The sequence below is a fragment of the Maniola hyperantus genome, chromosome 7 (genome assembly GCF_902806685.2).
Source record: "Maniola hyperantus chromosome 7, iAphHyp1.2, whole genome shotgun sequence".
NCBI classification, from domain to species: domain Eukaryota; kingdom Metazoa; phylum Arthropoda; class Insecta; order Lepidoptera; family Nymphalidae; genus Maniola; species Maniola hyperantus.
Window position 1 is genome coordinate 5,073,387 of NC_048542.1, and position 25,069 is coordinate 5,098,455.

Consider the following 25,069-nt stretch of genomic DNA (forward strand, 5'->3'; position numbering starts at 1 on the left):
ATGCTTACCCTGGCTTCGAATCCTTTGCACATCACTGGTCGTAATGATAGCCTGTCGGTCTATGGAGATCTAGTCGACCAACCAACACGTAGAAGAGGTTCATTGAGGCAGATCTTAAGAGTGGGACTTTCGGTCAAGGTAAAAGCCCAAAACAGAAGGACATTGAATGGAATACTGCTCACTCATCAATCATCTCTATTACTCTTCTTTCATCGCGGCAACAGTTACGTGATAAAGATAGCGATATTATTGACAAACCGCGTAAAACCAGGTTCAGTAAGCACAAAATGAGTGAATAGGCATCTTCTAGGTTAGCGTGCATCACTTGTCAGTTGTCAGCAAGTCTGATTGCAGCCAAGCGCTAATCTATAAATTAACCAAAACGACTGGTCCTGATTACCTGCAGGCAGGATGATACTATTTTGCGAGGCATCGCCGCCAGTAGATAGCTATATATGGCACTAGTCAGACTATCTTAAATCATACTCCTTCCAGGTTAGCCCGCTCCCACCTAAGACTGCATCGTCATTTACCATGATTGCAGTCAAGGGCTAACTTGTATCTGAATAAATAAATAAAAACTGTATCCATTTTTCCAGGGTCGTGATGCAACACCGTATCTAGAAAGGAACCGCGTGGGTCGCGACGCCATCGACTCGGCAGCAGCGCTCACTGACATGGGCAAGTATCTCTTCAGAGAGAGAAGACTGCCAGTGTATGATATCGCCGTTGCTATTACCAAGTAAGTTGATTACGATATCCTTTGTGAACCTAGGTAGGTACGTTTTTGGTTATCAACATGCAACTAAAAACAACAGGTCGATTCTAGTAGACAGCCTACAAAGTCCATGATGACTTGGTAAGCTGAATCGACGTGTTGTTCTTTCATGTAGTCGGCTTAGCTCATGAGGCATGACTTAACCTTAGACGAATAAATAATTATATCATTTTTGCTCCGTATTGCTAAAATATGATTTGACAGTTGACACGTAGCTTTTCTCACAATTTCTTAATTCAAGGATAGAAATACTTTAGAAAGATTTATATTCAAATAAACTTTTAGAAGTGCTTTTGAATCATCAAAATAATCCATAAACCAGCAAAAACTCGACGGTTGCTCTTTTTAAATGTTAGCTGAATCTATCAAGGTTATTCTTATAACAGTTGGACGGGATATACCTACTGTTATAAGATAGTTCATAACTACCCTCTGATATAAACAAATATAAACTTTTTTTTTCAATTTATACAAAAAAGACCCGGAACCGCATGCCTGCAAGGCGGGAAACAGCTTCGCAAGATTCGATAGTTTACCATGTCAAGACCTTGTGCCAGTTTTAGATCAGAACACTTCGATCGAAAGAGAGGGTGTGACACTTGTGACATTTGACTAAAAGTTAAATATTAGTGTCGGAACTGGTCAAAAATTCGTAACAGTAACAAATGATTATGCAGGCTACTGTGTACGGACCATTTTATATTTAAAATATAACAGAAGTCGTGAAATGTTCATTAAAATCAGTAGACATCGTCCTTGACTTATAAGTAGACAGAAATACTAAAGATAAATACGATTGTGATGTTACGAATATTTCACTCGTGATGATTGCATATTATGTATTAAGCTGTTGAGTAATCCTGGGATGGCAATACAATCATTTTGCATTGACTATATTTAAATTGTAGTAGCCCCAACGTAACAAACTACTTATATGTAAAGCATTCATTGATATGCAGTATACCGCTTACAAGTTACATTAAAAGTATAGGTAAACCTTAAAAGAAATTTTCAAGCCCAATTTCTGGCAACGATCTAAAACTTATGCCTGCATAACGTCCATTATTCATAATTAGACAACTTTTTCATTGCAAATTTTTGCTTTATGTAGCACTTCCAAAATAAGGATATTCTGGTAAGTATATAGTTTATAAGTAACTACTTTAATTTGGCGCCATTATTCCAAGTTTGCAAATGTCTACCACCCATAGACAATTATGGAAAATTAAATATATTTAACTGATAAATTATGAATCACGATGATGAATGAAGAAACAAAAAACTGATTTTACCAACAGGTATGACATGTGCCGACGACGCAAGGGTGGTCGCTGTACAAAAGGCACCGCTGGTAATTTAATTTTAACCAAACCTTTTAAAGGTTGCGACTGGTGTTGACCTACTCGGCATTAACATAGGCTTACGAGCGAAATAATGCGGCTTGATAATTTTATTTTTAATGTTTGCGGTAAGGGATTTGGTAATGGCGCTGAATATGTCATAGACAATGTTGTATTTTTTTTAATTAATTGTCCTTGACACCTGGTTTCGGTTATGGGAAAATGATAATAATACTGAACAGGATCAGGCTACGAAGCAACTATATTCGAAATTAAATGGATACTTACGGTCAGAGGAAGAAAAATTTGAATTGAAGCATTTTATTGAGTTTTTTATTTCGATGGATTTCAGACTAGACATGTGCAGGAGGCAATATGCGAACGATGCGTGCAATAGAGGGACAGCAGGTAGGCGTGTGTCAAAGATTGTTATCCCCCAAAGCACGCCTGTTACTTCATCTAGCCCCTCACCATTTTAAACACGATTTTCCAAAAAGATACACGTACCCTATGATACCTATTCCCTCAAATCCGAGACTTCATTAGCACTTTGTGAATAATCTTTCTTTGCAAAACTCTTTTTCCTACACAACAGCTATCGTAAACTCACTCGTAGTATTTTCATGTATATAGATTTGAACTCTTTCCCTGTTCGTAGTTTAGTCATCACTCCCAGTCATGTACAGATCATCATTCAAACCATGAACTTAAAAATATATTACTCTCCGAGACCTTCCTATGTATGACTCATGCGTCCAACATTAAACCGATCGGTCTTTCGTAAAGCATGCGATGGCTTTTTTTACCCATCAACATAAAACAAGCGTAGCATTTAAAGTGATGCTTTTATTTATTGCTGCTCATATTTTATTATGTGTAGGTATGGTAAGTCAAAGATCGCCCACCTTTATTTCGACATAATGATTGGCTTCTCGCGCGCCGAACCTTTCAAAAGACCTCTCGTAGTGCATCTTCTCACAGTAACAAGAAAGTTGCGTAAGGTCACAGGGACCAGTTGGCCCTACCTTACTTAAATGACACGAGGACATCGTAATATAAACTAACCTGCCTATTACGTATCAACCAAACTCTGCTATTACAGACGATTAAGCCATTTATACGATAAAAAGGCATGGCATTTTTTATATTCAGATTAATTCCCGAATATATCTCGGCGGTCCAACCAAAATTTACAGCTATTATACTTAAGTACCTACTTACTTATTGTTTTTTTTTATATTTAGTTACTTATTATACTTGTACTACGTTTTATTTACTCTTACTAACAGTTTGCAATGCGCTCCTAATATTAATCGCATGCTTTCTTAATTTCCTAACATAGAAATATTTGCTTCGCATGTGCTTTTCTTGTTATAATCTACGATCAGCATTCACATCAGCAACATCTTCCCCCTGTAAGTACCTTCAAATCTATTCTTATCAAATTATCGCAAACAATCCTAGTTCATACATTTTATGCAAATATCTTCATGTATCCGAAAAATCATCTCCGTAAGTATTGTACATACTTAGTTCATTTTCTTGTAACCACCCAGAAAAATCCTTGAAATACTTTTTGATATTTTTTTATTCGAACAACATAGTTACATATATTTTTGTATATAGGATTCGCTTACGTTGGAGGAGCTTGCGTCGTGAACAAACGGTTAGAAAAAGTAAACTCAGTCGCCATCATTGAAGACACTGGCGGATTCTCCGGTATTATTGTAGCAGCACATGAAGTTGGACATTTGTAAGAAATCATTTTTATTGGTCCTTTTTTATTCGCCCATTTATCAATCGCCTCGAGGGTTCCAACATGGCTTTGACCAAAATTTGGAAATGGGGATATTCTTCCATTATTATTAACGCTTCTTGTATTGGTGTTGTAGACTTGGAGCAGTTCACGATGGTAGTCCACCGCCTTCATACTTAGGAGGTCCGGGAGCTGAAAAGTGCAGATGGGAAGACGGCTTCATCATGTCTGATCTTAGACACACAGAGAAAGGCTTCAGATGGTCTCCTTGCAGTGTTCAGAGCTTCCATCACTTCTTAAAGTTGGTGTTATTTCTTTGCAAGTTATTTTTGCTTGGTTTTAGGTATTGGCCGATTGGCGGCCCACGTCCAATAGTTTCCATGCTGCAACTAGATGTTATAGCCGTTTCTATCTATTAACTATAGATTCATTGAAAATTGACGTCCCATATTGGGCGCCATACACAAAATTATTCTGGTGCCAAAATAATCTTGCCCATTCTTCAATCATGCGTTGTCATTTGCTTTAAAAAGAATAAGTAGATAATTAATTATACATACTCAACGAATGTTTTGTGATCATAGTCCAATAAAATACATAATACCAGGTTCATTATGTTAATTTTTGTACCGGTTATGGTGTCTGCATCTCCGCCCAACTTTTTTAGGAGTTTATTGTTGAATTTGCAGTGGTGACACCGCGACCTGCTTATACAACTCGCCGCATGAAGATGATTCGTTACCTCGAGTACTTCCTGGCCGATTACTCACTTTGGACGCTCAATGTCGGAAGGACAGAGGGACCAGGTACTTATAATTATTATATTATTTCCCTTCCTTAATATCTTCCTTATGGTGTGATAATGAATATTTTTTTTAAGTAACCATTACCGTTATCAATACCATGTATAATTTACTCGTCCGGAGAGATGTTGTTTTGGAACTAGTAAAAGGTATTATTCAATTTATTTTACAATAATTATTATCTCTTTAACATAATAATCTCTATATATAAAAATGAATCGCTAAATGTGTTGCTGATCGCAAATCTCGAGAACAGCTGAACCGATTTCGCTAATTATTTTTTATACTATTCCTTGAAGTACGGGGATGGTTCTTACGGAGAAAAAAATTTAAAAAATTTGAATCGACTGTTAGGTACGAAGTTCGCCGGGTCAGCTCAGCTAGTTATTAATATTTCTTATGATTTAGCGAATTTTTCAGTATTTCTGTATTTTCAGTCAATATGCAAATGGTAATCAACTACTATTCTTACGGTAATCAACTGCCGTTCTTGATTTGATTGATCCTATTTTAAAATAGCTATTGTTTACTTTGTAACTCTACACATAAATCAACGATAATCCAATGTAGTTTACTTTAAATTTCGAGCTGCTTTATACAGAAAATATTTAACCATTTAAATATTAAATTCCAGCGCGTGTTTCAAAGACGAGCGGGTCTGTGCCCAACTTTTCTGCTTCGATGCAGCAAGCGGATACTGCGTTGCTTACAGACCCGCGGCAGAGGGTTCACCTTGTGGCGATGGTCAGGTAAGTACGATAAAAAGACAAACACATACTAACTCCATGGCACCATTGTACCTATGCCACACATTATGGCACTAGCAGCGGGAGTCTTGACTACTAAGTAGGTAAATATATGAAAACTGGGTGAAGCCCGCGACTTTGTCCGCGTGGATTTAGGTTTTTGAAAAACTAGTGAGTACCTATTTGATTTCCCGGGATAAAAAATAGCAATTATGTCCGTCTCCGGGATGCAAAATCCAACCAAATGCTGTACCAAATTTCATCAAAATCAGATAAGCAGATTGACCATAAAAAGGGTAAAAACAGACGGACACACACACTTTCACATTTATAATATGTTTTAGTATGGGTTTATAATAATAGTATATTAGTATATGTATATACAGAATACCAATGTATATGAAAGATATTGCTATAAAAAGAACACATTTATCGTTGCATACGTTGCGTACGTGTAACCAATGTATCTGAAACCTTTTTATTCAAAAGATAAATCTGTTGGTCTTAAAATAAATAAACTACTTTGATGATTACAGTAAAAAACTTAATAATACTGAAATTGAACAAATAAAATCCTAAATTTTCCGTTTTTATTACTAGACATATCAAATGTTTCATATTATGATTATATTTTTCAGTATTGTATAAACGGGCGATGTATAACGGAACACGAGAATATTATACCAGACTACTCGCAGCATACGCCAAGCTACGTGCGACCTGAGACTAGTCCATTTTACGGAAACATAACGAGGTCTGTATTAAAGCAGTAATATTGATTTTAAATAGTAATAAAACTATTGCAACTTTACTTATTGCAAAATTTATAGATGTTATAGAAACATTTAAAAAATATTTTTGTCTAGTAAGTACTTTGCATTAGAGAGCATAGATAAAAATTACAAAACAAATACGTACATACAAAATTATAATTTAGTAGATACCTAAACAGCAGGAGAACCACGAATGTTAGACATTTACAGCTATTCCAATATGTACTTAACTTTTAATAATTTTACAAACAAAACATCACACTTAATTGTGCCACAACGAAATGAGCAATAATCTCTTCGATGATGATAATTTATGTAGATATCCAATAAACGTATCCTGTGTACTAACATATTGTTTTATGAATACGTATACAGTAAAGAAGCCACAACTCAGCCATACGTACCTATCACGGAAGCGCCAGGACCATATAAGCATAAATACAATTCATATTACCAAAAGAGTACAAAATCGGAATACACGTCAACGACTACTACCACGACAACAACGACACCACAACCAATCACAACAACGACAACTACGATGACACCAACAAAAACTACGACTATAAGGACAACAGTGAATCCATTCAAATATTTCCACTATGGTTCAACGAAACCCTCAACTAAGAACACAGAGAAATCAACAGAGGCGACTAAACCGTCTAGTACATATCCACCATCGATAAATAAGTACTCTGTCACATCTACAAAGAATCCATACGATTTCAAAGAATACAGTTACAGTACCAAACCCACAAAATCAGATACACCCAAACGAGGTTTTCTTAGCAAAGATGATTTGGATAGCTACTTTGGGCGGGGTACAACCAAAAGCCCTTTCTTAGGTAAAGGAATAAAACCTGTCTTCAAAATAGGAACGTATTATTCAGAAGGAAAATCTTTGGACAACTCGATTAGACCTGATGCGAATTCTCAGCAAGTTCAAATTGAACCAGCGAGATTAGCCTTCTCTTATCAAAGGAATTTGACGTCAGGGGAGATTATAAGAACATAGAAGTGCCAAAATATTGGTAAGGCTATCAACAGATTTGGACCATACTGATGTCATTTTCTTCTTCGCCGCCTCATGGTCTTCTACATCTTAAAAATATCACAATAATCACTTACGTCATATATATTATTTTCAGCCATATACTAGTCACTGCATCGAATGATTATAAACAGTCACGAATATTATTATATAGTATAGTTTATAAAATATAGCATGCAATCAAAATTTTGTATATAATTATAATTTCTGTGTACATACATAAATTTACAAAACATACGTCATAGCCATTCTCAAAACATTTTTACTCAATATTTCATAATTATTTCAAACATACTACCTACTCAAGCTGTTCATTAGTTAATGTACATAATTTACATATTTATAATAGCCCAATATATGAATTACTTTCAAAGTAGAATATATAATTTCGTAGATATAGCATGAGCAATCCTTTAATTGGCTTTTAGAATTCTCCGTAACACATATTTAGTTAGACAGCTTGAAAAGATTCTAATGTATCTAATGAAAATTTCAATCTAATTGAATTTACATTTATATAACAACTTTTTACTTTACAGTAGCCGCCACTAGCAAATCGAGCGGACAAAACACTGAAGACTGCTTTGCTGGACGTAGAGACTGGTACAACTGTACCAACTAAAGCCTGGAGAGTTTTTATCCAGGCAGTCCCCGATCCAGCCTTAAGAATACATACATTTCCGACTGTGAAACGTGCGCACATGCCTAATATGAATATTACCTCGGTAATACTCTAATATTGTGATATTAAATATTATATTGAATATACAAATATACTAAACTGATTTATATTTAAAATTGAATTTTCAATAATTAATTGAGGTAATATTCAATATTCTGCGGGTAATCAAAGGAGTGTGACGCACGAGTGTGAATAAAATATGTCTGAAGACAGGACTTAGTGTCAGACATAGTTTTAGTGTCAGACATAGTTTTGTGAGTGATATTACAATGTGATTGTGTTACGTTTAATGAACTCTTAAGTACATTATTATAATCTGTATATTATGAACAAAACCGATCAAAATGAGAGTAATGATTCTCCATATGGTTTTGGAACTACTGTAGAAATATTTTCTTAGACTATATTTTTGTAAGCTGTTGTAAAAAATAGAATTGTTTAAGGTTACAAACAAAAAACTGCCACGAAGTGCCTTTTTATAAATATTAAGAAAAGTATAAAATTAAGGCTTACGCTGGACAAAAGAAGTCCAAATACGCAATTATTTTGACTTGAAGTTTAATTTTATTTACTCAATTTTACACATTTTATGATAATACTCTCGCCTGTTTAGGCATCACAAAAACTATGTTTATTTTTATTGTTGCTTTCTTTTTGTTCTTCATGTTCTTCCAGCGACTGGTTCGCATCTTTTGATGAGTCGAATAAAAAGGAGATAAATTACACAAACAAATATATATATACACGCGTCTTAAGTGACTACTAAGTTTTAAAGTCATTAGAAATGTGGATTGCTTTTTTGACTGAAATATAACCCTATTGACCAACCGGGCGTTAGCAACGCTTGCACTTCGTATATTTGGGATACCTATCATGGCCTTTAAAGAAAGAAAACTTCTCTACCTAAGTTCAGTGCCAGAGAAAAAGCTTAGGTATCCAAATGTAAACGATTATGGGCTTGTGGGTATTGGTAGTCACTTATAGTGATGTGAATTACTATATTTTTATATATTTGTTTCCATAATTTATTTTTACAACATAGTTTAAGTTACTTTCTCTTTTTGTTTTATATAGCAAATACTTGTGAAAAAACAAATTTTAAACTTGTTATAGTATAAGTCTGTTTTTATTTCTTTTATTTATGTGACATAGTCGTGTAATTCTTAAAGTTACCATAGATTAAAAAAATTAAAGTAGTATTTTGGCAGTTTATAGTTTAATAAAATAGGAAAATGCAGCGAGCTTCCAACAATGACATCACTTGCCTTTTGTATAATTATTTATTCTATGCCAATTATTTATGTATGAACCAACTTTTAAGTTTCCCCTAAATCGTCTAAATTTTAAGAAAAAAATATAAAAGAACCAATATGAATTTTGAGTTTTATTACCCACAAAAACCCGCCACCTATATTTTTTACATCAACATAAATATACAACATTTAAAACATAGTAAATATTAACTGAAAACAAATTATTATTCCAGTAATAATATCATAACGCATGCCAATAAAAAACGATTCGAAAAGAGCGTCGTTAACTATTCAATCTCACTTACACAGTATATAATAATATATGAATAGTGTGTAAGTGAAACAGGATGATTACCTCTGTTTCGTTGCGTTTCGTTTTTTAATGGCATGTACCTATTTCAACAATAACAATATACCTGCATACAACTTTGTTCTTAAAATAGGTTAAACGATCATAAAAACAAGGCTGAGAGCATAAATATTATACCCATCAATAGAATCGGTACATTTCAGTGTGTAAGTATTTAAGACTTTTTTTTTTATAGAAACCCATTTTAACATATTCACATACAGAAAAAACATACCTTACGATTGCTATAAATTGGTCTGCAGTTTTGTAAATCATATAACACTTTTAAAGACACCAACATAATAATATTGAGTAGGAAAAACTTCTATTCAATTCAATTCCCAATTATTGGCTTTTAGGTGTGCCAGCTGTGCACAGAGAGAAAAAGTTCTAAAACTATTAGAAACAAGGGGGCATCCATAAATTACGTGAGATGTTTAAGAGGGGGAGGGGGTCGAGTCAAATCTCATCTATTCTTACGTTGGAGAGAGGGGGGGTCTCGGTAAATATCACGCAATTTTTTTTTCTGATTGAAACAAAAAAAAAAACTATTCTATTCTGGTCCATTTAATCCAGATTGTACATGCTTAAGATTTAATCTTAAGCGTAATCGTAATACGATATTGTTAAATTTTTATTACACTTGTAACTCTCAGCAATATTGATTACTAGTCTTAACTAGTCGTAAATAAAAGCACGAAGCAAATTTTTTTTCTTTTTACAATAACAATTAACAATCCAACGCGTTTACGTAAGAAACCCACATTTTGAAAAATCTCACGTGTGATTGGGGGATGGGGGAGGGGGTAGGATAAAATCTTACGACATCTCAGCAGGGGTGGAGGGAGGGACAGAAAAATCAAAAAACACCTCACGTAATTTATGGACGCCCCCAATGGTTTAGCACTTAGTAGAGCAAAATTAGTTAGATTTCACTGACATAGGACTTGCATTGACATTTTTAACCAATAATCTTGCAATCATTCCAATTGATAGACAGAATACTAGACCGGCTGGCATGAACTTCCTTCCATTGTAATACCTGGAAATTTCATAGATCATTACCATCATATGAGAGTTATGAGGTGAGACAGGTTATGAGAATGCTGCAGAAGTCATGATCGATAAATTGATGCTGTCCGGACGCAAGCAGCTGGAGTAGCATAACCTCAATGCTGCATGCAATTTGCAGGACTATATCAACTATCGACAAATCTTTTTCTTACTGCTACACACAACACCAGAGCATCAGATTCCAGTTCCATAAGTATGAGCGAGAGGTCCGATAAAAATGATTTGACTCAGTTCGCACGTGTTCGCAATGGCTAAATTATAGTCCGTAAAAATGACTCCTCACGCGCCATTTTAACTCTATAGGTTACCTGTCATGTCAATAGTACGGTTCACCTTAAAAATCCTTATTTTTATCTATATACTAAAATCGTACTTTTGATACAAAAAGTAAAAATGGCGCTTAAGGAGTTAAATTTTATGCGTAATATAACATTTAGTTCCGAGTACGCTTACATGACGCTCACTGCTGCTATCAGCACCAAAATGGCTAAAATCAAGTGGCCTCAAAAACAGGACGGCAATCGCAAGTCCAGCATACTTGTGCTAGTAGAGGTCAGTGTTGTGAAGTTTAGGCAAAGGCTGACTGACTATGCGAGTGGGAGCACACAACTACAACTAAGTAGATCAGGACTCAGAATCTAATTAAAGTTGTTGACTCTGGCAATAAACATATTATGTTGCTTAAGAATTAACTAAAAAAACCTAAGTACGGCGTTTACGCAGTCCAAGTTCGTGAAAATACGTTTCTTTTTGTTTTGTATGGTAGCTTATGAGTCTTATGACATGTCGTAGATATTTTTCATATCCGTATTTTCACGGATTCGGATCGGATGAGTGCGTAACCGCCGTAAGTCTGTCTTTCCATTTTTATTATTATATAGATTTAAAAGCCACCTGTATCCCATAAGTCCACCAAGAGTAGTTGTAGTGCCCAACATTAATGTATAGTTTGATGGATCCTGGCTGAGCTGGTATGCCCCTATACCTGCAAAGAGATAATATAGGATTTGATATCTTCGTAGATTTTGGTCAGAGTATTTTCTGTCAATGAATACTTATACCCAGTAAAAGCAAAAACCATTCACAGACCTTTTTTTCGAGATTGTAATTGTGAAGCTATAAGTCCCGCAAATTGCTATTGCGCTGGAACAATATCTCATTATCAAAATGACATCATTTTGACGTCAGCCGAAATGAAAATATAACATCAGCGCGAAACTTCAGTCTAGTGCTGACGTCACTAAAATTGCGGCCACGCGCATCAGCAATTTGCGGGACTTATAGCGCACAAAGTGGATTAGCATAAAAACTGAGTGGAAGCTGTTGAAACTTTACTGTGATTGTACCATTTGTCTCTCACATATATTGGACTTAACTTAGCACATTTTTAGGCTGTTTTGCTTGGAATGTTTAGTGCTTAGTCGCTTACCCAATATTGATCCAAAAATTAGTCCAGCACCCAATGATGGAATTGAACCTGGAAAATTAAAAAAAATTAAGTAATTAGTAAGTATATGATGATTATTTCGTGTTTAACGACATATTATACTGTAGATAACGGGTACATACCACAATTAATTTAGCGATTTTATCTGTCGATATTTTGACCCAGGACCCGTGCGAAATAAAATCGCCAAATTAATCGTTGTTGTACCCGTTATCTACAGTATAATAAGATGTTATATTGTATGGTCTGCGACAGGTTGAAGTGGCAATCGGGGTATGAGGCAGGGGGACACCCCGCACACGTCATCTCCGCTCGCCGCCCCGGGTTAGCGCAGGGGCCGCCGGCGCCGGGTTGCGGGGTGTTTTCAACCTATTGCATACTATATGTACAGACGTAGTTACGAACGAAGCTGTGATAGCCTAGTGGTTAGGACATCGGCCTCCTAATCGGGGATTGGGAGTTTGATCCCTGGCACACACCTCTAACTTTTCAGAGTTATGTGCAATTGCTTTAATGACAAAAGAAAACATGGTAAGGAAACCAGCATATTATAGCATAGCTTTATAATGTTCTCAAAGGTGGTAGACTATGGCCAACACCCTTCTCACTCTGCAAGGAAACCCATGCTCTGTAGTGAGCCGGTGGGTTGATCATGATGATGATGGTGATGAATACATAGCTATGTTAAATTTGATATTAATAATTGAGAAAAATATTTAAAACACCTACTGGAGCACCATAAGACATGACTTTGAAGTTAGAACATTCTCTGAGGCGATAGGAAAATAATAATTTAAAAAACCAAACCAAAATTTGCTTTGATTCAGTGGTTGATAATACACCTCATGTTTTTTTGCTGTATTCTATTTGACCATAAAAATGGATTGCTCGCACAGTAAATTTTCATTTGTGAGAAAAACGTATAGCCACAATATTCATATTCATATATTAATATCTATCAACTACCTATACACTGCTGCATACTGAATAATTTGCAAGTTGCCATGACATACCTGATAGGATTTCCCACCACCTTTACTGTACACCTTTATGGGAGGAGTTTTCAATAATCCATTCTTAGTGTTCACCTACATTATAATATATAATATGTATATTTGAAACTCCTATTGATTACATGCTTCTAGCACCACCAGTTTAACTGTGCATTGTCTGTCAGTCAGCTAAAAAGTGTTGATAATAAAGTTGATGGATGACCAAAGTGAGTGGAAGAAAAAGAACATGCTGTGCCGACCCCACGTAGTGGAGGTAAGGAAGAAGATTATCTGTCAGTCAGCTAAGAATTTTTAAACTAAGTATGTTTTTTGTTTTTTTATTGAATGAAAATTCTAGATTATTCCTTCCTCTGTTGTGCATGATTGTACAATTTGGTACCTACCTACTATCTTATCTACCCATTTAAAAAAAAGATATAAAAGTAGTTAATGAGACACGTCTATCTACTTACTATGTTGAATTATGTAATTTATAAAACAACACATACTTGAGTATTAAACAAATATTTTAACAATTTGCAATGTACATTGTAGGTATTGTTTTCGCAAAACTAGAGTTCAAAATATTATACTAACCTGCTTTAGCGTAGCCCATAATACCACCGGCAGCTACAGTAGCGGCATAAGCGAAACTTAAAATATCTACTCCCATTTTGGTTTCTTTTCTTTTACTAAGAGGAAAGGTAATAAATAAAAAATTAAATTGCACAAAATTACGGAATACGGATTTGAACGAAAAGCACGACAAAATGTTGTATTTTTTTTTGCTTATTTTATTACTTGACAGCTACTATGGTTGACAGTTGACACGTCTTGTTGACAGTGACAGAATAGCATGTCTCTGCATTTCATCAAAGCTCTGCAACAATACAACGCAGCACCATACCATAGGCACATAGAGATATTTAAATAGGTACTCTATAGACCACATGGCCCTTACATGGCCAAGCCGGCCCTCAGGGCCAAACACATGGCGCCAAACATGTGCCAAACACGTAGTTTGTTTGACAAGCACGCAAACTTGTTTGACAAACACGTGAAAAACGACAGACGTACAAATAATTTGTCAGTTAATGACTGTGAAATTAGCCTGTCAAAGAACAAAGGCGAGCTTCAAACAAAATTTTACCTTGAATGCGTCTATGTAGGAAAAAATATTAATACCAGAGGGGGTCCATTACTTAAACATAATCACAAAGATTTTTCATTTCAGGATTCATCCAAAAAAAGATATTAATATTTTTATATTTTGAGATTATGAAAGTAACGTAGTGGTTACATACTCTTTGGTTGGTAGTATATGCAAGATTGATGCATTAATATTATCAAGTCAAAACACTTAAGAGTTGTGTGCCCAATTCGTGAGTCAGAGACTCTGACAAGTGACATTTGCAACTGCAAATGCATGAATCACGCGCATGCGCACAAAGAGTAGCAAACGAGCACAGCTAAGATACTTACCTACTAAACAATAGTCCTTTACATGCCATTGGCATTAGCATTGTCTATAAAAGATCTTTTTCAGTATTTAGCATGATGTACTAGTCTGTGATTATAGTTTAGTTGTTATGCACGTAAACAGTTCCGATTTGACAATGGAACCAAGATCCCTATTAATTACGGATAGTTGGTAACTACCTCCTTCTTCTAGAAAGGCAATATGCAACCAACCGGAGCAAGGCTCTCATATTTTGATAGAGCCAAAACACACGAGATAATCAGAGAGGAAGCGTGTGATTAACTAACGATAAACTAGAAACTGGAAAAAAACTGCGAATACAACTGAAATACAAGTCTTGAAGTTGTTATTTAATTTGTGGGTATTTAAATTCCTTTTAACCCAATTTTTACCATGTTTTATCCTTTAAGGTTTTATCTTATTCAGATGCATATGCTATCTCTATGTTCAGATGACATTCCAATAATCTATTAAAAATCAAAAGTTTTTATTCTTCTATTAAAAATCAGATATAAAACCTTTTTCATTTATTCTGCTTTTAATATAAACCCTCATTTAAAACAACAGCGATTATAAATACTTGTCAAGACTTTGTCAAGATGGCAATGGCAATAAGTGTTGCCATTCATTTTATTTTAATTACGACTTACAATATATAAGTTGTTTAATAGCTCTTGGATAATGCTCTATAAGTAAAAAGAAAAGAAAATATTCAACTTTTTAGACGTCCAGTAAACTCAACACTAATATACAGTACCTACGCGGCAGAAAATAATGTACATCGACCTTTAGAAAGAGGTAGCGGTTTTGTAGAGCATCGCCTCTGTCGTTAAGACTGACAAAACGTCACATAGGTATGAGTGACAGAAACAACGCTCTACAAAACCGAAATCTCATTCTAAAGGTTGATGTACATTATTTTCTGCCGCGTACCTACTGTAAATAAGCGCGGATGTAAGTGCGATGGTTTGGTATCTAACAAGTCTAGGTATGCACTATAGTTTTGTATCGGACATTGTGTAGAGATGTTCTGGTAAAATTAAGTTGATGCATTTACGGAATATACCTAACCATAATATTATAAATGCGAAACGGAACTACGGATTGATGTAATTTTTTGCATGAGTATAGTTACACTAGAGCCTAGAGCCGTAAAGCAAGTTTAAGCGCAGACAAATAAACTGTTCCCATTAACCAACCATTACAAACCAACTATTACATCAAAAATTGTTGTAACAAACCCTCAATAATTATTCTTTCCTTGAGCCACGTGGGGGCGAAGCTGCGGGTAATAGTTAGCACAACAATAAATATAGTTTGTAAGCATTGATTTATAAACAGTTTTATTTATTACTTAATAATAACGAAATACCTATTTTAAAGGTAACTTTTTCTAGAGTGGCAACTCTGGTAATGTTTTGTCATTATAACCAACACCGGATATGAATTTAATCAAATAATGTGGCTAATTCCGTTGTACACAATCTCTAAACTAAACTATAATGATACGTCTAAATCTATTGCTATCCCTTTCATAATGTTGCTTGCAGAAAAGGATAGCACTAGATGTAGACCTGTTAATTTAGTTTAGGTTTAGAGATTGTGTGAAAGCGAATCGGCCCCAATAATTTATTAATTTAATAATTTAATCTACGATAAAGTCTTACAAAACTAATTTTGTATAAAAACTAACCAATTAAATTACTAAGATTTGCATAGGTCACATTTCTAGACGCTTCCTAAAACATTCAGGTAATCCCACGCCGATGTTCTTTGACATTTGAATTGTAGTTTTTAAACCTATTTTTTCGTCGTGATTATATACTCTTTGATTTAAATTATATGTACCTATGTTATCAAATGATAGTGTTATTAATTTAAACAACTAATATTAATAATAACCAAACACGCCTTTAGTAAAAAAATAATCCTAGAATGTAGGGCTAAACTATTTCGCCATAATTTATATTTGTACGTCATTGTACCATTTATTTCTGTTGATTTAACCATGAATTACAATTTTCACTGCACAAGGCCGCTGGAGTTTAGTAGTTTAGTTTATCATCCTTGTCGGTGGTGAGCGAACGCTTTTAGCAACTAAATCAATGTTTATCTAATAACTCTTATTTACTTCACCTACTGGCCAAAGAACCGGCAACCTTGTACTTAAAAATTGTATAAAAAGTTTGAGAATCCTTACACAATGTTGCGAAGTGCATCAAAAGTGACTATAAACACAGGAAATGTGTTGAACCTTATAGATATAAAGAAGAAGGCTGGTCAAAATGTCACAGAGGAGGTTGGTTATTTTTTCTTAAGTACTTATATAAGTTTTATTAATGCTGTATGTTCATTATGTATAGTGCTAACAAGTGTCTTATTGTTGCATCTCATTCAATATACAAATCAATCAATCAATCAGCGTCTACTGCTGGACATAGCCCTTCCTGAGAGAGAGAGAGTGAGTGTGCCACCCCACATGGTTCTCATTATGATGAGGAAGGCGGAGCACCATGTGGGGTGGCACCAGAGATAATGTTTCTCATACACCCATCAATAGCACTATTGTAATTTAAACTTGAAGTTCACATTATTTTAGGCCTAACTTTGTGCCAATCATAATTGGTGAATTGGCTTTGGATTTTATATGAATACTTATTATATATGAAAAATTATAATAAATACTTACATAAAATTAAATTACTTAATTACTTAACTAAAAATTTAAATCACATAACTTGTACCTATTTTATTTGGTGCAGTTGTCTAGTATTTACTCATTCAGCAATTTATATTAGTACTAGATGATGCCCGCGACTTCGTCCGCGTGGATTTAGGTTTTTTGAAATCCTGTGGGAACTCTTTAATTTTCCGAGATAAAAAGTAGCCTGTGTCCTTCCCCTCCATATAAGCTAACTCTGTACCAAATTTCATCAAAATCGGTTGAACGGTTGGGCAGTGAAAAGCTAGCAGACAGACAGACAGACACACTTTCGCATTTATAATATTAGTATGGATTGAATAGATTCGTGAATATTACTTAGTAATGAATATATTCGCGGGGTCAGGAGTTTGATCCTGACACACCTCTTTGTTTTAAGGAATTAAATGTCACTTACTTTGACAGTGAAAAAAAAACAGTGAGGAAAGCTGCGTTACCTTTAATGTTCTCAAAGGTGTGTGAAGTCTGCCAATCGGCACTAGGCCAGCCTGGCAGACTGAGGCCGAAACCCTCCAGAGACCTGTGCTCAACTCATCATGACAATTAAAACACTAGTCTTCTATAATTTTTCCTCTTAAAAATTAGAATATAGAGTTGACTTGATTTACCAAGTTAACGTAACTTAAGTAAGTTTATGTTAACACACCATTGTTGTCATAACAAGTCTCTTGTGGGAGTTGATATAGCCTTACGATGGATATAATATACCTCTTGATTTCTGAACTTAGTTCAATATTCCAGTTATTGTCTTATCTTTGTTTTTAACAATGTTTGTTTGTCGCCTGGACATTATATCCTATAATTACTGCTTTAGTATTCATCTGGAATTATGGAAGGCTCAAACTAAACAACTCTGATTTATATCCATTAGTTTCATTTTTTACTAGACATTATAAATGCGAAAGTGTGTCTGTCTGTCTGTCTGTGAGCTCTTCACAGCTCAACAGTTTAACTGATTTTGATGAAATTTGTTACATAGTTTGCTTTTTATCTCAGAGAATCAAAGAGTTCTCATGGGATTTTTGGGAAAAGCCTAAGCCCACGCGGACAAAGTCGCGGGCACCATCTAGTGATACTATAAGTCTCAGCCTGAGATGTAGCCAGTTTCAAAAGACCATATCTGCTCTATTGTGTATCAGCTTTAGCACAAGAATGGAATTTACCTTATCTTACATTAAAACAAAAATAACAGGCAGGCACCTAGTTTATACTAAGTAATTGAACTTTAAAAATTTCAGCTATCGGAAAGCATCAAGCTAACCCTAACAGAATGGGGCACTCAAAATGGATTCCCTTTAGCAAACGGTACTGCACATTCCGAATCTTCACGACATTCCGACTATGTGGTGGTGTCAACATCTGCAGCATCCAATGAGGCAGTAGTCAATATCACGCGACCACATGATGATGTCCAGAATAAAATGGCGGAGGAGGAACGGAAGAACCTGAAAATTGGTGTCAAAATATTCATAAATGAAGACAGTACGACAGCTTTGAAGGAATGTTTGGAAAATGGTGAGTTATGTGTGTGTGTGTGTGTGTGTGTATTTTTTCGACATTTTGCACGATAATTCAAAAACTATGATGCATAAAAATAAATAAAAATATGTTTTAGAATGCACAGGTAAAGCCCTTTCATATGATATCCCACTTGATATAGTTATCTTACTTCGAAAATTGAAAATACTAATTATTAGTTCATGACCACAATTTAATTTTTTTGTGTGGTGTAACCCTGAATTCACAGTTTTCAGATTATTCCCCTTATGTCTGCTATAAGACCTACCTACCTGAAAAATTTCATGATTCTAAGTCAGCGAGAAGTACCCTGTAGGTTTCTTGACAGACAGACAGACAAGAAAGTGATCAAAAAAGATTCGCCAGTTGACAGACATAGAAACTGCGAGACTAGTATATTTTAGTTACTTTCACAGCATTATGTCATATGGTATATTATTATGGGGTAATGCTGCTGATATTAATTCTATTTTTGTGCTGCAGAAAAGGGCTGTTCGAGCCATATACAGTATGGGGCCACGAGAGTCACTGAGAACTAAATTTAGGGAAGTTAAAATTATGACAGTGCATAATCAATATATTTTTGAAAATTTACTGTACGTACATAAAAACATAAATAAATTTAAAAAAAAAAGTGACTGTCATAATATAAATACTAGAAATAAAAATAAACTTGTAATTCCCGCCTCTAGGCTCAGTAAAGTTAGCAATTCATTTGCTCGTAATTCCATACGTTTCTATAATAAGCTTCCAGAAGACATATTGGAGATGTCTCTCAACAAGTTCAAAGTTTTCATAAAACGTAAACTAATTGAAAAATCCTATTACAATGTAAAGGATTATTTAAATGATAAGCAAGCTTGGGAATGATTTGCTTAACGACTTTGTGATAGTTCTAATAAGTTTCAATAATTTTGTAAAGTGGTAATAATAAAAAGAATACCCGGCTGAGTTTGTTGTGGGCTCTTCTCAGACCTGGGCGCGTTTGGAACCCTCGTAGCTTTAGTTTTAAGTTTGCGTTATAATTATCACCACTATATCTTACAAATCTAACACTATACCAGACAATCAATAAGAGTAATTTATTACCTATTTTGAATAAATCATTTGACTTTGACTTTGACTTAGACTTATAAGGGTTCCGTTTTTCCTTTTGAGGTACGGAACCCTAAAAAGCGCGGACGAAGTCGCAGCCATAAGCTAGAATGTTATACCTAAATAAACTTTATAGTCCTGTCATATTCACACCACCATGATAATAACCACTTATGACTCATCAATTACTACTGCTGATGTCATGATGATCTGCATAATCCATAGGTACAAGTATACTTACTTACTTGATTTTATTCTGATACTAGCTGATGCCCGCGGATTCGGCCGCGTAGATTTAGGTTTTTAAAAATCCTGTGGAAACTTATGAATTTCCAGGACAAAATGTAGCCTATCCGTAGTAGTCCGCCCCGAGATGCAAGATATCTCCGTACCAAATTGTTCTGTTGTGCCGTGTGAAGGACAAACCAATAAACCAGTAAACAAACACACTTTCGCATTTATAATATGTGTAGTGATAGTATGCATTGAAATATGGATCTAGGTATAAATATACAATGGATACTTGTTTACTGAACAAACACTGAAGTACTGGATTTACTGAAGCATCATTGAGATAATCAATCACTAATACCTGTTATTTATTCTTCAGATTGTATGGTAATGATAAGACACAATAACTATAATATTTTATTAATATGAGTAACTACATACTTGAAAAATAAAATGCTATATAAAGGATTGTTATAAATAAAAATAAATCTGAAACAATACCTTTTAAAGCAGTTATTTTAATGATAGAGATAAACTATCTTACACATACACAAACAAACACAAACATTTGATTTTTCAGGATAAAAAGTATTCCCCGGGATGCAAGCTATCGCTGTACCATTTTCGTTAAAATCCATTTTACTGTTTGGTCATGAAAAGACAAATAGACAAACAGGCACATTTTCGCATTTCTAATATTGAGTATGGAAGTATGTATTAACTTATTTATATTTGTCATGTTTCAGTAATCACAGCCCTACAAACTGAGCACATAGAGAATGTAATCCTGTCGTACAACCCCGACATACTTCACCGAGATGAGATCAGGGATGACACCACTCTCAAGAATAATTTTTCCAAAGCATCCCCAATATCACTAGGAAGTAATGTTGGTAAGTGGTATCTTTGAATTTTTTAATTATATAATTACTAGATGATCCGCCGTCCGATTCCACTTCATCCGTGTGGATTTAGTTTTTAAAATCCTGTGGGAGCACTTCGATTTGTCAAAGGTCCAGACCTTTAACTATATCCGCAAAAAATCACGTAGATCCGTTGGGTTGATCACGTGATTGAAGGACAAACCAATAAACAAACACACTTTCGCAATTATTATAATACTAGCTGATGCCCGCGACTTAGTCTGCGTGGAATTAGGTTTTTCAAAAATCCCGTGGGAACTCTTTGATTTTCCGGGATAAAAAGTAGCCTATGTCACTCTCCAGGTCTTTATCTAACCCCATGCAAAAAATCACGTTATTCCGTTGCACCGTTGCGACGTGATTGAAGGACAAACCAACAAGCAAACACACTTTCGCATTAATAATAAGGGTACAGATGAAAAAAAATCCATTAAATTTTTTACAAATCCTGAAATAGTCCGCGACAGCCCCCCTAGCATGGGCAGGAGACAAAAATTTTATCCCCCAATTATATCCACTGACGAGGGATAAAATTTACTTGTCCACCTCTCAAAGCACGGCAACAGGGGAGAGGAGAAGTTTATCCCTAAATCGGGGACAATTTTATCCTCGACATTAGACGTGGGTTTAAGTTTATTCTCATAGAACTTAAAAAATCAAAACATGTCTCGCGGTACCTGATGGGTTTAGGTTATGTTTGGGTTGTGTTTGGGTTATGTTTGGGTTGTGTTTGTGTTATGTTTAGGTTGTGTTTGGGTTATGTTTGGAATATGGTTGGGAACCCCAACATAAACCCAACATAGGTCCCAAATACCAATTACCATTAACCCAATAAAGGTAAAGGAAAAGATCCAAAAACCAAAAAGTCCCCCGTTTTATTCACTGTGGATAATTATATCCACCCGTGAGCCCATGCTCGGAGAGTGGATAAAGCTGTCGGAGGGATAAAGATTTTATCCTTTCCCTGGGGAGAAAATTATATCCCCGCCCATGCTAACCCTGCAGGTCGAGATGGAAATTGGGAAGGGAATGTCCCCCGCCTCATACCCCGATTGCCATCTCGACCTGTTGCGGACTATACTTCTTCATTTTAGACCAAAAGTCCGAATACCAATTTCCATTGGGTATAACTTTGAATATTATAAAAGAGCAACCGCTGAGTTTCTTGCTAGTTCTTCTCGGTAGTAAGCGCATTTCGAACCAGTGGAGATTCAAAGGCACTTGTAAAAGTTTATTTGAATAAACATCTAATATTTATTTTTATTTTATTTTATTTATTAGGTTAACTTTCGGCTACTTACACTAATACATTTAAAAAAAATACTTATTCTGAAAATATAACTTACTAAATGTAGTCGCCATTTTCAAGTTAACACAACATTTACAAAAATATGTGACAAAATAAAAATACATTACATCAATAAGATTACAGGTTATTATTTCTATAGTAAATGATTTGTTCGCAGCACGCATGTCCAGTACAGAAGTGGATGCGGACAGTGAAGCAGACGCAAAGAAGTGTGAAGCGATACTGCCCGGCATTAAGGTGCTGTGGGCGGTGCTCGAGGATTATGTTAAAGAGGGTAGGTGGAAATATTTATATTTATTTTTTTAACTGGTTTATGTCGGTGAACTGTTTCTTTCTTTCTTCTTTTCTTTTCATACCTCGATTGGTATCTCGATTCTCGACCTGTCGCGTACTATAGTTTGGTATTTTGCGTAAGTTAATTTCTCGCGGGTTGCGAAACTGAAGTGGTAATGGGTAGAGCACATAGTTCGAAAAAGCGATAGACGTTGAAGTCCCAACTCCCAAGGTTTAAGAATGGTGACCTTGCACAGGAAAGGGCAGCGTAGGGAGACCTCCATTTGGTGAATATACATCAAACGAGTCGCAGGGAGCAGCTAGATTCAGGCGGCGCAAGAGTGTTGCGTGTGGAACCTACAAGAGATAAATAAGTCCAGCAATGGACGTCTATCAATTGATGATGATGTTAATCTTTTAATATCGCAAAACGCCACAATTTTAATTTTGGCATTTTGCGTTTTTGGCTTTGTGTCTAGACGGCTTTGCCATAAATTGGCCATTGTTGTAGAAGGATCCAACCCACATAGAGTAAAAACTAACTTGAGTAACTAACCTTTTCACGTAATAATATGCCTGTTTCACAACGGCAATATAAACTTTACGTAACAGATTGTCATTATGACAGATTCCCAATACAAAAACTGTCATAATGTCATTCGTTAGGTAAAATTTATGTGGAAGTTGTGAAACAGGCCCTGACACTTGTTTTTGTCTAGGACGCGTCCAACAACTAGGCGTAGCTGATGTAGGAGGTGGTTGTCTCAGGAAGCTCCATGCGTGGGCGCTGGTCAAGCCCACGATAGCTCAAATAAACCTTGCCTCGTGTTGCGTCGTACCGCCCTCTCTACACGCCTTCTGCAAAGCCAACGATGTGCAGTTACTCACGCACGCGGATCCTCCTGGTAAGTACTGAACACGTGACGTCATCACGTAGCCTCAGCCTAATACAAACCATTATGTCAAAGTAGGTGGTGGGGAGCGGTGGTAGGTAGGTTCGATGACCTGAAGAAGGTGGTGGGGAGCGGTTGGATGAGGAAGGCGGAGGACCGTGTTTGGTGGCGCGCTCTTGGAAAGGCCTATGTCCAGCAGTGGACGCAAACAGGCTGATGGATGGATGGATGGATGTCAAAGTAAAAGCTGAGTTTAAGTTGTAATATAAAAATGACTCTATCTTCTCCACTACTCTGTGGACTGCTGTGGTCCACTACTCTTCTTCGTGGGTATGCGTCGGCCCTAAGGGACTTTTTGATTGATTTGATTCTATTCGATCGTAGCCGTAGTTATCGATCGCACTACCCGCTAAAACGTGCTGCCTAAATAAAAGTCCGGGTCCTTTTTCAAAGACGCGGTGCGAATTAGACTGCGAGCCACACGGGCTGTAGCCCAAGACCCGCAAGGCACGCTGTGAGGAGGAAGGGGGGAGATGGCTCCTGATTATCTCACGACGGTGGCACAGTTACCGTAGTCCATGGTGTCCTGTCCTGTAGCTGATGACATCTTAGAGTTAAGAAGCTGTTTCCACACTGAGGGTGTCACAATTGAAATTTAGGTGATAGCTAATTTCAATCGCTTTAGTTATAATGGATATATCACTCACTATAGTTTAAACGCTAAAATGTTTCCCTAAACTGACCTAAAGTTGCCGAATTCCGAAAGGCGATTAATTTATTCGTAAAATAATATCGATTTTTCTTCTTTCCAGATCTTCTTTCACTCGCAGCAGTAAAAACATTATCAGACGCTGGCATCGGTTGTAACAACTTGGACTGGTGCGCGAGGTACCAGGTTCACATAAAGTGCAGAGGGGTGTTAGCTCTCAAAGGATATGTGTGTAAAGCTACGCTAGGGAACAAGGGAGATTGACACAATACAATAAATTAATTTTTAAAAAAAATGTAACCAGAACGCTATAAAAAAACGAAGACAGGTGACAGTGCTGATGATTACTGATAAGATACCACAAAAAATAATGTGATTTTTTAAAAGTTTACAAAAACATCTGACTGACGCTAGAGGTCAATGAACGTCGCGTAAATAGACCACTCGTAGTCAATGCCGCGTCGTAGGTGGCACATTGATCCGAATTTTGCACGCTATACATAGCTGGTTTCAAAAATACTAAATTACAAAAATACAAGATAAGGCAAATGGTTATTGACGTTGGATTGTGTTTAGGTAATATAATAATAACGCTAATTATAAGATATTTGCTATGGAAATATTTAAGTTGGTGCCATGAATTGCCATGCCATGGAGTTGTCTAAACAACTGTGTATACCTATCTATTGTACGCGACAGGTCGAGATGGCAATCGGGATGCGGGCGCCACGCACAGCCCCCGAGCTAACCCGGTGTAGGATAGCGCGGGCGCTGTGCGGGTGTGCGGGGTGTCCCCTGCCTCATACCCCGATTGTCATCTCGCCCTGTCGCGAACTACACCTATGTTCAATAGCTAGTTGATAATAGTTAAG

The 25,069-nt window shown here is 35.9% G+C and overlaps 3 protein-coding genes across 7 annotated transcripts in view; 2 read left to right on the forward strand and 1 right to left on the reverse strand.

Annotated features, from left to right (window-relative positions):
- The window catches only part of sona (sol narae), a 131,994-nt gene extending 122,690 nt beyond the window's left edge, over nt 1-9,304 (forward strand). For 2 of the 5 annotated variants that reach the window (XM_069499876.1, XM_034969937.2), the window contains 9 exons: nt 600-742; nt 2,471-2,526; nt 3,745-3,871; nt 4,011-4,175; nt 4,564-4,680; nt 5,312-5,426; nt 6,062-6,177; nt 6,572-7,227; nt 7,787-9,304. In XM_069499876.1, coding sequence (XP_069355977.1) covers nt 600-742; nt 2,471-2,526; nt 3,745-3,871; nt 4,011-4,175; nt 4,564-4,680; nt 5,312-5,426; nt 6,062-6,177; nt 6,572-7,211 — 1,479 coding nt within the window. In that variant the 3' untranslated portion in view covers nt 7,212-7,227; nt 7,787-9,304. Of the gene's footprint in view, nt 1-599; nt 743-2,076; nt 2,130-2,470; nt 2,527-3,744; nt 3,872-4,010; nt 4,176-4,563; nt 4,681-5,311; nt 5,427-6,061; nt 6,178-6,571; nt 7,228-7,786 lie in introns of all 5 variants that reach the window. The other 3 variants (XM_034969939.2, XM_034969941.2, XM_069499877.1) reach the window with 3 other exon arrangements.
- On the reverse strand, nt 9,299-13,863 carry LOC117983405 (transmembrane protein 14C). The gene is made up of 4 exons (XM_034969944.2): nt 13,642-13,863; nt 12,035-12,082; nt 11,500-11,590; nt 9,299-10,573 (listed from the first exon to the last, which is right to left on the reverse strand). The coding sequence occupies exons 1-4, from the start codon at nt 13,715-13,717 to the stop codon at nt 10,453-10,455; spliced, it is 336 nt and encodes a 111-aa protein (XP_034825835.1). The 5' UTR covers nt 13,718-13,863; the 3' UTR covers nt 9,299-10,452.
- Nucleotides 13,864-16,343: 2,480 nt separating this feature from the next.
- Gclm (Glutamate-cysteine ligase modifier subunit) lies at nt 16,344-24,480 on the forward strand. Its single transcript, XM_034969942.2, has 6 exons — nt 16,344-16,823; nt 18,485-18,761; nt 20,837-20,983; nt 22,480-22,596; nt 23,315-23,500; nt 24,301-24,480. Exons 1-6 carry the CDS (start codon nt 16,728-16,730, stop codon nt 24,459-24,461), a joined length of 984 nt encoding a protein of 327 aa, XP_034825833.1. The 5' UTR covers nt 16,344-16,727; the 3' UTR covers nt 24,462-24,480.
- The last annotated feature ends 589 nt before the right edge of the window (nt 24,481-25,069 follow it).